General features: G+C 50.1%; 1 protein-coding gene across 1 annotated transcript in view; it reads left to right on the top strand.

Moving 5' to 3' along the window:
• The window catches only part of LOC144946733 (piezo-type mechanosensitive ion channel component 2-like), a 121,585-nt gene that overhangs the window by 63,546 nt on the left and 45,884 nt on the right, over nucleotides 1-12,155 (top strand). Inside the window, exons 28-33 of the mRNA XM_078875864.1 lie at nucleotides 1,047-1,143; nucleotides 2,023-2,185; nucleotides 3,611-3,700; nucleotides 4,585-4,679; nucleotides 8,653-8,748; nucleotides 10,093-10,196. Of these exons, the coding sequence (XP_078731990.1) occupies nucleotides 1,047-1,143; nucleotides 2,023-2,185; nucleotides 3,611-3,700; nucleotides 4,585-4,679; nucleotides 8,653-8,748; nucleotides 10,093-10,196 (645 nt within the window). The remainder of the gene's footprint in view (nucleotides 1-1,046; nucleotides 1,144-2,022; nucleotides 2,186-3,610; nucleotides 3,701-4,584; nucleotides 4,680-8,652; nucleotides 8,749-10,092; nucleotides 10,197-12,155) is intronic.

The following is a 12,155-nucleotide window of genomic DNA, read 5'->3' as shown; positions in this document are numbered from 1 at the left end:
AGAAAAATGGTGAGGTCAAGAGGTCGTCACAGTCAATCTCGTTGACGCTCGCTACCCTTTGTCAGTTCCCACTGCACGGTTGACACCTGACCTCCAAGATCTGTTCTAAGAGTACCCCGCGAATTGGTATTGGATCTTTTATCATTAAGGATTAAAGATAACACGTTTCAATCTTTATTTGAAGCTTTTGTGACTGCAGAAATCCACACTCTGGTTCTTTCGGTAAAGTCACGTAGATAGAAAAAATAATAAAAGAACACGACGTTTCGGTCGCAACACAAGCGTCCGTCATCAGGTGAGAAATAATGATCTGCTGTTGTGGCTTTATATAGGCAGGAGGGGGGAAGGGGTGGGGGGTTTGTAGAGTCGTGGCTGCAGGAGTTCAGGGGGGGAGGGTTTGTGGCGTACAGGGACGGTTGGGGGCTGGAGAAATTAGCATGTCCATGAGCTTGAATTAGTAAACGAAAACAGCACGGGTGTAAGAGTGAGAATCATAGCAGTTAAAACGTTTTAACTACTGTGATTCTCACTCTCACCCGTCCCTGCACGCCACAAACCCTCCCCCCTCTCCCCCCGTGAACTCCTGCAGCCACGACTCTACGAACCTCCCCCCTTCCCCCCCCGTGCCTATATAAAGCCACAACAGCAGATCATTATTTCTCACCTGATGACGGACGCTTGTGTTGCGACCGAAACGTCGTGTTCTTTTATTAGTATTTTTATCTACGTGACTTTACCGAAAGAACCAGAGAGTATAACACTTTTCCTTCGTAAACTTAGGAACCGGGATCCTGGCATCGATTAAATAAGTGGCACTTCCTGAGAAATTCAACAGTGGTTTTCAGAGCAAACTCCTGGCCTTAATAATGTGGAATTACTGCCACTTGCTCAAGGCCACCGGTGTCTTTAAATAAATGGCAGTGCCATTGTGGACCTCTTTATAACTGATGTCGAGATCCTATTGGATGGAAGACGTGATCTGGAGCAGGAGCATTGAGGCCTGGTTAGGGGGTTGACGACCGCCGCCCCCGTGCTGTGCCCTGCAGATTGCCGCGTGTGCCTACCTGCGCTCGCTCGGGGAGAACTGCTGCTGGCTCGTACAGGCCTTCAGCCTGGTGTGCACCATCAAGGGCTACAACCAGGGTGCGCACACACACACCGCACACACGCACCGCCCACACCGCACGCACACGACCCACACCGCATGCACACGACCCACCCCGATCGCACACATGCACCACCCACACCGCACAGACCGCACACACGCACCACCCTCAACATACACACCGCACACATGCGCATGCACCACCCACACCGCACGCACACACACGCTCCACTCACACACGTACCACCCACACCGTACATACAGCACACACTGCACACACCACCCACACCATTCACACCACGCACACACGCACCACCCACACCGCACACACCGCACACACTGCACACACGCACCACCCACACCATTCACACCACGCACACACGCACCACCCACACCGCACACACTGCACACACGTACCACCCACACCATTCACACCGCACACACACGCACCACCCACACTGCACACACCGCACACACTGCACACACACACCACCCACACCATTCACACCACACATACACCAACCGTACACACCGCACATATACCAACCGTACACACCACACAGACATGCACCACCCACACCGTACAATTTTATTTATTTATTATTTTACCAGGTAAGGCTCACTGAGCTACGTAGCTTTTTCTCAGAAACGACCTGGCCACAGATAATAGCTTTATGAAGTGGCTTATCACGTGGAAATGTATTACAGCCAAATTCACTAAACGCGTGATGTTGATTCTAAACGTGGGGGGAAAGACCGGAGGACCCGGGGAAAAATCCCCACGACTGCGGGAAGAACACGCAAACTCCAAATATACAGCAGGTGTCAGGGTCGGGATCGAACCCACGAGCTCCTGCACACCAGGAGAGGTAGTTAACGTCTCGCCACCGCGCTTGGCCGTGACGCCGTGTCCCCAGACTTCCCGGACCCCAAGCTGTGCGAGCTGCCCCGCGCCGAGGCCGGCATCATCTGGGACGCCATCTGCTTCTTCTTCCTGCTGCTGCAGCGCAGGGTCTTCCTCAGCTACTACTACCTGCACGTGGTGGCCGACCTGCAGGCCTCCACGCTGCTCGCCTCGCGGTAAGCCGCGCCCCCACCACTGCCCCGTCCAAACCTAAGGGGGGGCGAAGGCGCGGCCCCCGCGGTTTGCTCGCGCCCGCCGCTGCTGGTTGGAAGGGCCCTCCGCTGGAGAGAGGGAGGTCGAGAGAGCCCCTCTCGAGGGTGTTTGGCCTACTCTTCCACGGTTGGAAGAGGTCGGAGCACCCACACATTGGTCCCCACCGCACCGGACTGGCCCGAACGAACCGCAATGCGAAACGCACAGACGCACAGACGTATGCACGCACAGACGCACAGACGCACAGACGTACGCATGCACAGACGCACAGACGTACGCACGCACAGACGTACGCACGCACAGACGCACAGACGCACAGACGTACAGACATACGCACGCACAGACGCACAGACGCACAGACGTACGTAGGCACGGTCCCTCGCTGGCGCCCGTGTGCCCTTAAGCCTCGCCGATAAAGCGGGTCTCCGGCTGGACATTGAGGGAGGCTTCTCCGGCCGTTCAACGTGCAGAACTAAACTATTTTTATTTTAGCAGGTAAGGCCCACTAAGCTATGCAGCTCTTTTTCAGAAGCGACCTGGCCACAAAGCATCGCCCAACAAAGTGGCTTATCACGTGGACATTTATAGCAGCCAGATACTTGAAACGCGTAACGTTGATTCTCAAAGCGTTCGCAGAGTTGACCGTTGGCGAGATTGCTGCCGTGGTGCTCCCAGCTGTAGACGTACATTGCGACACGGTGGCACTACAACATCCACCACCACTCCACACACTCGCGCCGATCCGCCATTCGTTTTGTACTTGTCAAGAACAGAAGTGCGGCTTGACCTTGGACGGAGCCCCTGAGGGCGTTGCTACGAACCCGGTGACCCAAGTTCAATTCTCGCTCAGTGTAGTCACAAGGTGACCTCCTGCACCTGGCCTCCAAACGGGCGCTAGTCTGCCAGCAGGGGCGATGATTGCCGCTGTGTGTAATACCTATTGAGTCAATTGCCAAATGTGGACAATAACGCGGGCTGACAGCAATCTACGTGTTCTAAACGAAGTCAGGGGGATGTTTAACGTTGCTTTGGGGGAACTGTGTCTGTCCGTGTGTGTGTGCGTGAGGGAGCGGCAGTGTAGCAGTTAGCGCTGCGCTACGAACCTGGCGAGCCGGGTTCGAATCCCGCTCACGGCCAACGCCAGTGACGATTATCTGAACTGGCACCGGGCCTCCCCTTGGTTGACTCAGCCTCAAATGAGTACCTAGTGCGGTGTGTAAACATCATCGTTAGGGAGACAAAGGCGGCCAGGCGTAGTGCTGGCCACCCACCCCTTCGTGTGCTGTGCCGGCCTTCATAGGCACTACTCGCTAACAGCACTTTCCTCAACAGTCTGTTAATGGTATACGGGGGATCTTTGTCTGTGTGTGTGCCTGCGTGTGCACCAGCGGTGCCGAGCTGATCCACGCGGAGATGGTGAAGTCCGTGAAGGCGCGCATGGAGGAGGAGAAGAAGTCCATGGACCAGCTGAAGCGGCAGTGCGTCTCTCGCCGGACTGCCGTGCTTGTGTCCCGTCAATGTCACTCGTTCTTAGAACTCAACGATATATAAGTATTATAATCGCCGGTACGGGATTTGCATTGGAGAAGAGAGACAGAAGTGAAAGCCATGAATATGAACAACAAGAGGGGGAGGAGAGGCCACAGCGGGTGGCATGAGCAGCGCACGTAAAGTTCCGGTTTACCACCGAGTCACTGTCTCTCCGAGTGAAACCAGTTTCAACAAGCGTCTTCCTGCTCGCACGAGTCGTCACCTCGCCCGGATCTGAACTCAGAACCTTTTCATCGCCTGTGAGCTTCGTGCAGCTGATCGATGACGTGCTTGAGAAACGGCGCTTCCTCGTGGCGTTAGGGGTGCCTTGGCGGCGAGATGTTAACTACCTCGCCTGGTGTGCAGGAGGTCGTGGGTTTGAACCCATCCCTGACGCCTGCTGCTGTATATTTGCAGTTTGCGGTGTCTCTCTCCCCCTGATCTCGTGGGTTTTTCTCCGGGTCCTCGGGTTTTTCCCTCAACATTTAGAATCAATGTCACCACACGTTTAGCGTATTTGGCTGCTAAAGAATTACACCTGATAAGCCACTCCTTTGAGCTATCGGTTGTGGCCAGGTTGCTTCTGAAAAAGAGCAATATAGCTCAGTGGGCTTTAGCTGTTAAAATAAACAAAGTTTTAAACTTTATTATTCAGAATGTTCTGGACCCCCATTACGTGCTAATTGTCTCTCCCTCCTTTACTCAGTCCATCGCTTTCCTTACTGTTTTCCCCCTTTGCAACTCTGCGCTCTGAAAGGTTTTTTTTACGTTGTGGGGGCACTATAAACGTTTGTTGTTGTCTGCTGTTGTTGTTGTGATACGGCTTGGCCAGGATGGAGCGGATCATTGCGCGGCAGCAGAAGTTCAAGAAGGGAAAGGAGTCGGCACCGGTCGAGGGTGAACAGGAGCTCACCACACACTTCCAAGGTGCTTCCTTTTCTCTCATGACCTCTCGGCACCATTAGCCCCCCTCCCTCTTCCCTATCCGATGAGGCACAGTGATTTTCCAATGAAAAGGTGCCTTTTCCAGGCATAAATCATGACATTTTGGGTGAAGTGAAGTAAAAGCGTTGTTTTTAAAGCATTGTTTTATGTACTTTGAAACTATATTTGTAGACAATACATAAAGGGAGTGTATTGTTAGTACTGTTTGGCCCCTGTTGTCACAGCGGCTGTAACAGAGGCCCACAGGCCTTGAACACAAAGCTGTCCACGACAGAAATCCCTGGGCGAAGGAGAGCAGGTGACATTTATGAAGCATTTTTAGTCGAGTCGCACTCCATGAGCTTGAATACAATGGACGAGGAAAGGGAATTCTCAACGCACACGCCGTGCGAGGAGAGACGGGGGAGGAGGAGGAGGGAGGAGTGTTTTATGTTCCCATAAGGAGAGCTGAGTGCACGGCTGTGAACTCTGCAGGATGCCCGCCGCAGCCAGGCGGTGACTGCCTGGTTAACGAGTGCCAACGCTGCAAAACCCGTCTGGTGTCTGGGGAGTGCAGGGTGCAAACCACGAGTACTGGAAGGCCCTGGAATAGCCTGGAGGGGCCTCGGGATAGCCGGCAGAGTTTGGACAGCGTCACGAGTTGTTGTCGTGCACTCAAGAAATCATGAGCCCTCAGCAGTGGCTCGGTGTCATGATATGTTGTCTCCCTGTCTCTGTGTCTCTCTGTCTCCGTGTCTCTGCGGCTCCCTGCCTCCATGTCTCCCTGTCTCCATGTCTTTCTGTCCATTTCCTTTCCAATCTCTCTATCGAGACACAATATATTGTATTTAATTAAACCGACATCAATGGAGAGTCATATTTACAGTGCATTACAAAGGTGCTACTTGGTTTTTCGTTAACATGACCGACTTTTAAGTGAATTTTAATAATTAATAACTGTCTACGTATAACTATTATTACCCCCGAGTCGTCTCTGCAAGGGGGATAATGAACCTTCATTGGCTGTGACTTGGTTATAAGGAACATCAGAAAGTCCATATGCTTCAATATATGCACACACATAAATATTTGCGTGAATCTGCGTTTATTTTTTTTGCTGTATATTTGTTGCGTTAATGCCATTCATTTCACTCTGGTGCATCTCGTTATTGATATTACCCGCTCAATATTTACGTTCTGAGCCATCTCTCCGCTCAGTGGCGAGTGGTGCATTAACGGTGGTTGTGGTGGGCTGTGGTTGAGCTTCTCCTTCCTTGTGGCTGCCTCCCCCACCCAACCAGTGGAACATTCCATCATGAGCTCATCCATCTTCAGCCATGTGCCTCAACCCACTTGATTGATGGTTGGTATAGACCACTAACACGTACAGGCGAGGGGGTGATTTGATTGCAGTAATACTAAAATCAGTAACATTTATCTGACCTTTATCTGACCATCCACTCTGTTATGAGATGACAGTCGAATTTCCATTTTTTATTCTCAGATATGAAGTTTTTACCAAATTAAGTAAAACACCGAATGACATTTTTAATGTTTGAGCAGCAGGTTCAGTCCACGCATGACCGCCTGGAATCGAACCCAGGCACAATGGTGCCGTGCGGCGTCCCGATCGCTGAGACATACAAGACCACCTCCTGGGTGGTCTGAGCTCGCTTAAACTCGGGGGCCGCATTCTCAGTTGCGGCTCGGCTCTGGCACAACCCTCTAATAGTGAGATTCAGCTCGGCCTTGAGCCACTCGCTCGGCCATGGCTCGGATCAGGCTCAGCTATAGCTAGGATTAGGCTCAGCTCCTGGCAGCTAATATTTAAAATGAAGGATGTTCATTTATAATTTTTTATTTCTCACGTTATTTTTCTAAATATATAATTTATTTGTTACATTTTTTGATTCACGCTGTATATTTTTTGTTTGTCTTGGTTGGCTGATACGAGCAAGTCAGCCTGTGCGTTCCCTGTGAGCAGCACTTACCGTGGCTGCTGCGAGCGACCGAGTGAGTTATTGTATTTGTCGTCGCAATCGTCGTAGTAAAAGCGCAGTGTCTGCTGCTGCTGCACTGTCCACAGTGACATGGAGCCTGCAGAATGGACACTGTGTGGCCTGGGGTGACAAGAAGGCCTTAGGACTCAGGACTGTTTTTTTCTCAAACGGGCCTCCCCCACTGTGGGTCCACCTTCCCCATTGAGCGGTCTTCCTCCTCCATCCACGTGAAGCCCCATGACGCAGCGCTGTGAAGAAGCTGAGACGCACTTCCCCCTCAGCTTAAATGCTGAATTTGGAGTGTTATAAATCTGCGATTGATTGATCAACGAAACATCAAAATGCAAAACCTGTTTGCTGCGAGAAATGGAGTTGGAGAAACCCTGCCTGACTGGGGATCATGGACCCCTTGTTTGTGTAACACGCCGCGTGTTTTTCCCCCCCAGTAACAACACTAACACTGCAAGGCGTGACCTATAACCTATACAAACACGACGATATACGTAGAGTATGTTCACTATAGTATACAGTGTGCTGTTTATTTCGTGTGCTCAGTTTTTTTTCAATCCACCTACGTAAGAACACAAGCAGGTACACTGCTGCAGTCTCAATTCTAAAATGCATTGCGATAGCGTGCCACATGTGATAGCGTGCCACATGCGACCAGTGCCCCGCATGTGGATAGCGTGCCACATGCGACCAGGGCCGGATTCAGGCACGAGGCTTTAGGGGCTGCAGCCCAGGGGCCTCCAGAGATGAAGTGAAAAGTTGTTTCATTTGTGAATGCCAAATTGTATTTGTTGTCAGCCTTGTAAAAATAAATTGTATTTTTCTTTAACTTTGTTTTCCTTTGGAAAATATTACTGGGGGCCTCACAGTACCTGTAGCCCCGGGGCCTACACAATCTTAATCCGGCCCTGCATACCAGTGCCCCACATGCGACCAGTGCCCCACATGTGGTCGTTGTTCACGTAGCAAGGTAGGCACAAATGAGGCACGGGGGCACCCTGCGGTGCGCGAGAGTTAGCCGGCGCGCTCGGCGTTCCCACGGCGCCTCGGAGAGAAACCAAAGTGGCTTGTGGTTGTCGCTGGTGGCAGGGGCCCCGATTGGCGACTGTCGCCTCTGAAATCCCACAAGCCCCAGCCCCCCACCGCGGGTTCTCTTGCTTCTCGTAGTTTAGGTAAATGATAGTTTAGCCAAACGGGCCTGCACACACAGTGGTCGCTTTTGGCGGCGTACTTGTAGAAAATGTGACGCGCTTCGTCAAAGATTACCGCAATACATTTTACAATCCGGTATATACGCGGTGTACACACCACGTACGGTGATGTCACGTAGACTGTTGTATATAATTGAAGTGCAGTTGCTGCTTCTGTTTTCTGCAGTGTGGTTATTTACAGGCATGCTCCCCCAAATAGAAATGTGGCAGCACGTTGTACAGTCGCGGTACTCTAGTGCATAACCTCGTGTGTTGCGCGATGATGAAAGGAATTTATCGAGAACATCGGACACAACAATGTTTGCCTCCCCATCGACACGTGTTTATTTGGCATAGTTTAGGCTACCCACAGCACATGTGATCAGCGGATTTCAATCCACATTTTGGCAAAGCCTTAATCCACAAACTTGAGGACAACTGGGAGACCAAATTTGGACATGGTAAAATAAAAAAAATATCAGCAAGATATTTTTAGGATACATAATTTATATAACCTATGCTAAATTCAACTCATTTGTGATCCATATTTACATAAAAAATTCGACTGGGAATACTAAGTGTATTTTTTTGTAATTACAAAAAACAATTCGTAATATTTGCCTAATTTATTGTATACTTAAAAAACATGTTTTTAGAGTACAGGTCCGGTAACTTTATAGTCCACAGATTGTTAGGGCTGCCGCATATTTCTATTTTGTGAACGCAATGCACGTGAGTGTCATCCCTCCGACTAACTCTCACCCCTGTGGGGCCCAGCCCCGGAGGGCGCTGGGAAGGAGAGTGGGGAGAAGGAACCCGATGGCAAGAAGAAGAGGAAGCAGTGGTGGCGCCCATGGGTCGACCACGCCTCCAGTACGTCCCCCTGTAACCGCAACGCCACAGCAGCACTAACAGCTCCACCACTAACACCGATTGCTCTAAGCACGGTAACCTGAGATGTGTTCCTGCCTGTGGCTAATGTCAGTGGTGAGTGATATGTGAAACAGTCTTGGGCTCTTCACCAACCCTTGCTGATCAGCGTGATGAAATATGATGAACAAAAATAAAATAGGTTTTCCTTTTCCAGCAAGAATACGGGAGGTCATCTTCTTGGTTCTTTCGGTAAAGTCACGTAGAAGGGAAATAATAAAATAATAAAAATAAACCATAATAAAATCATTTTCACGACGCAACCAGCCGTCCTCCAGTGAAGAACAGGTCTGTCTGAAGAACAGGTCTGTCGGAAAGACAGACCTGTTCTTCAGTGGCCGAAACGTCGTGAGAATTATTTTATTATGTTTTATTTTTATTATTTTATTATTTCCCTTCTACGTGACTTTACCGAAAGAACCAAGAAGATGAATCCCTGCAGTCACGAAAGCTTTAAATCAAAATTTAATACGGGAGGTGTTGAGATGTTGAAACACCAAATAGACCCTCATTACAAGGTATCGATTCTGCATTAACTACATGGTTGTGGTAAAATGTGCAAAAAACATGCTCTGATTATAACATATGCATTGTCTTTAAAACTGATTGGCCTACACCAGAGACAGCTTTCTTCATGGCCTTGTCTCGTCTATTAGTGTCAGACCAGAGAACAACGCCAAAAGGCGAACAGTAGAAAGGCAATGCGAGCACTTATAGCTTATAGCTTGGGTCGAGCAGTTATATCAGACTTTTATTCCTTGCAAAAAGGTTTCTATTTCGCGTTTTAACATCTTAACACCTGTTTTATTGCCAGAAAAGGTAAAACTTATTCTTATTTTGCATCATTATGGATGCTGGCAAAAAGGACCCATAGCTTAGATAAGGGCTGTCTGTTCTTTGGTTTGTGTCTTAAGAGGTTGCAAGAGAATCTCATGTCTTCATCACTCAGCCTTGTGCTCTCATCGTAACCACCGTCATGACCTGCGCCCGTGGTAACCGTGCCGCACGCCGGCTTCTCATTGATTGCGTTGACATCGGTGTAAGTGCAGCTTACACTGTGAGCATTCGTGAGGAGCGCGCGTGATCCCGTTGTCGTCTCTGGCCGAGACAAGCGATCGAGTCGGCTTGAACCTGTTTTGTGGCGGGGGGGGGGCACACAAGGGTGGCCGCAGTGGGCGAGCACGTTGCGGTGAATGCGGCTGGAGCGGGCGTGAAAAGGACTGCGGTAAGTGCGTGCGATGAGTGAGTCGGGTTTTAACGAGCGCGCGTGATCCCGTTACTGTCAAGTGGTCCGCTCTGGCGATTATTACCTCTTCGAGACGGACAGTGAAGAGGAGGAGGAGGACGAGGAGCGAGACGGCGCCGCCACACAGGAGAAGAGCGCCTTCCAGGTACTGTCACCGCAGCCTTCCATCGTCCCCCATCTCGGGCCCTCCTCAACCACTCCGCACCTCCTCCGGTTCTGAGCTCCTCCTTTTTTAACTTGGTCTCCGCTCGGCTGAGGCTTGGCTCTGGCTCAAGTGAGCCGGCTCGAAGCCACGCTTACGTATTGCTGGCTGTGGGCATTGTCACTGCAATTCCCAGGATTGCCACGAACTGAGCCCGAGCCAGGCCAGGGCTGAGCCACCTCGTGCATCTTTGAAAGCAACGGAGTGGTCCAAGCCTGAGCTGAGCCTGAGTGTTCGAGACCGAACCAAAGCCGAGTCGCAACTCGGAATACGGCCTGAGGCCTTCTTGTAATGTCCTGGGGTACTCCTAGCATAGCTTTCGTGAAAAAAATCTTAACTCAAATTATGAGCGACTCCCAATCTTAATTGGGTCTTCATTTAGTTTCTGAGGTCTGGCCAAATTTTATTCCAGGTTCCTCTCTCGAGTTCCAAGTCCTTGGGGCCTCCCAGACCCTTCCAGTTTATACATAGATTCCACCCTCACACGAAACGTGGCACTTATCACACTCACCAATGGGCCATTGAGTATATTTAGGAGTTTCATAGTAACGGTTAAGATGATAGCAATGACCCCAGGCAGTGATATTCCTCATCACAATAATTGTGGGAAGAATCCCATACTTCCAAGTCATGCTACGAATGTAATTACAGCTGCACAAGGTTTTTTGTTTTTGACACATCGAGGTGTTTACTCCGTGGACGCTTGCCTGAATGTTGTCGTCGTGTATGGCGGCGGCGACGTCGTATGATGATGATGCGTTCGGCCATGCCAGTGCTGCACTGTGCTGTGTTGCAGTTGGCGCGTTCAGCTCAAGGTGGGTATCTCATGACCGCGTGTCCGCACAATGTGATGGTAGTTTTCCAAATGTCCATTGTTTGTTCCGTCAATGGAAATGTACAAGTGGCAAATCTTCCGTATGACTTCTTAACCACGCACGTGAAATGTTTCTATATTTGCAGGTGAATGCGTATTGTATCCAAAGTATTTTCATGTACGGCACAGTGTATGTACCGTGAGTAAACGGGTGTGATTAGTTTCAATGCATACACGATACAGTGCAGCACGGCCAAATATCTTGATGAGTGGCAGTTGAATAATTAAAAAAAATTCTCACAGTATGCCTTTTTGGCATTTGGTTAGCCCATTCCAAAGTAAACACACCTCGCCAATAGCAGAAAGAAAGTCGGCCCCTCTGCAGCGGCGACACTCGGAGCAGTGGAGGTGTCTGCTAAAGTGACGGGCAGGAGAAGTTCCATGGTGTCGTGTCACGGAGGACTTTGATGGCCGACGTAATTCTGGAAATGTGTACTTTCGTCTGGTGAGACGGCACATAAATAGCCACAGCTGAGACCACAGAGACAAGGATGGAAATTCCACATTTGCACGACAAGGGTCATTCTCTCTGTTGGAAGACCAACAGTTGACTTGCCACAAAAAAGGAGGTGACATCACAAACCCAGAAAGGATGAGAGGCGTGAATCGACATTCGACCACAATCTGTTACCATTATGAGTTGAGCATTCTCACGGCAGTGCCCCTCAGCCCGAATACAGTCACGCCCCGATTTACGTCTCCCCCTTTTTACGTCGTTCCGAAAATATGTCATCACTTTATTATTAATACCACCGCCACTCGATTTGCGTTGCCTCAAGCCACACTCGCGTCGCTGACAGCATCCTCCATCCTTTCTCGATATCTGTCGCCTCTCAGCCTTCACCGCCGACTGCCCAGTAAATAATCACTTGTATTGACGTCGTTTCGATATTCATTGACGTACCTTTCAGGAAACCATCCCCCCGACGTAAGCCGGGGTATTGCTGTACTGCATACCCCTGTACAGATGCTTCATCGTGTATAAAAATACGCACACACGTCAACGTTGTTTGCAACCAGGTGTAAGA

The sequence above is a fragment of the Lampetra fluviatilis genome, chromosome 42, assembly GCF_964198595.1.
Source record: "Lampetra fluviatilis chromosome 42, kcLamFluv1.1, whole genome shotgun sequence".
NCBI classification, from domain to species: domain Eukaryota; kingdom Metazoa; phylum Chordata; class Hyperoartia; order Petromyzontiformes; family Petromyzontidae; genus Lampetra; species Lampetra fluviatilis.
This window is presented reverse-complemented; position numbering and strand designations above follow the sequence as displayed.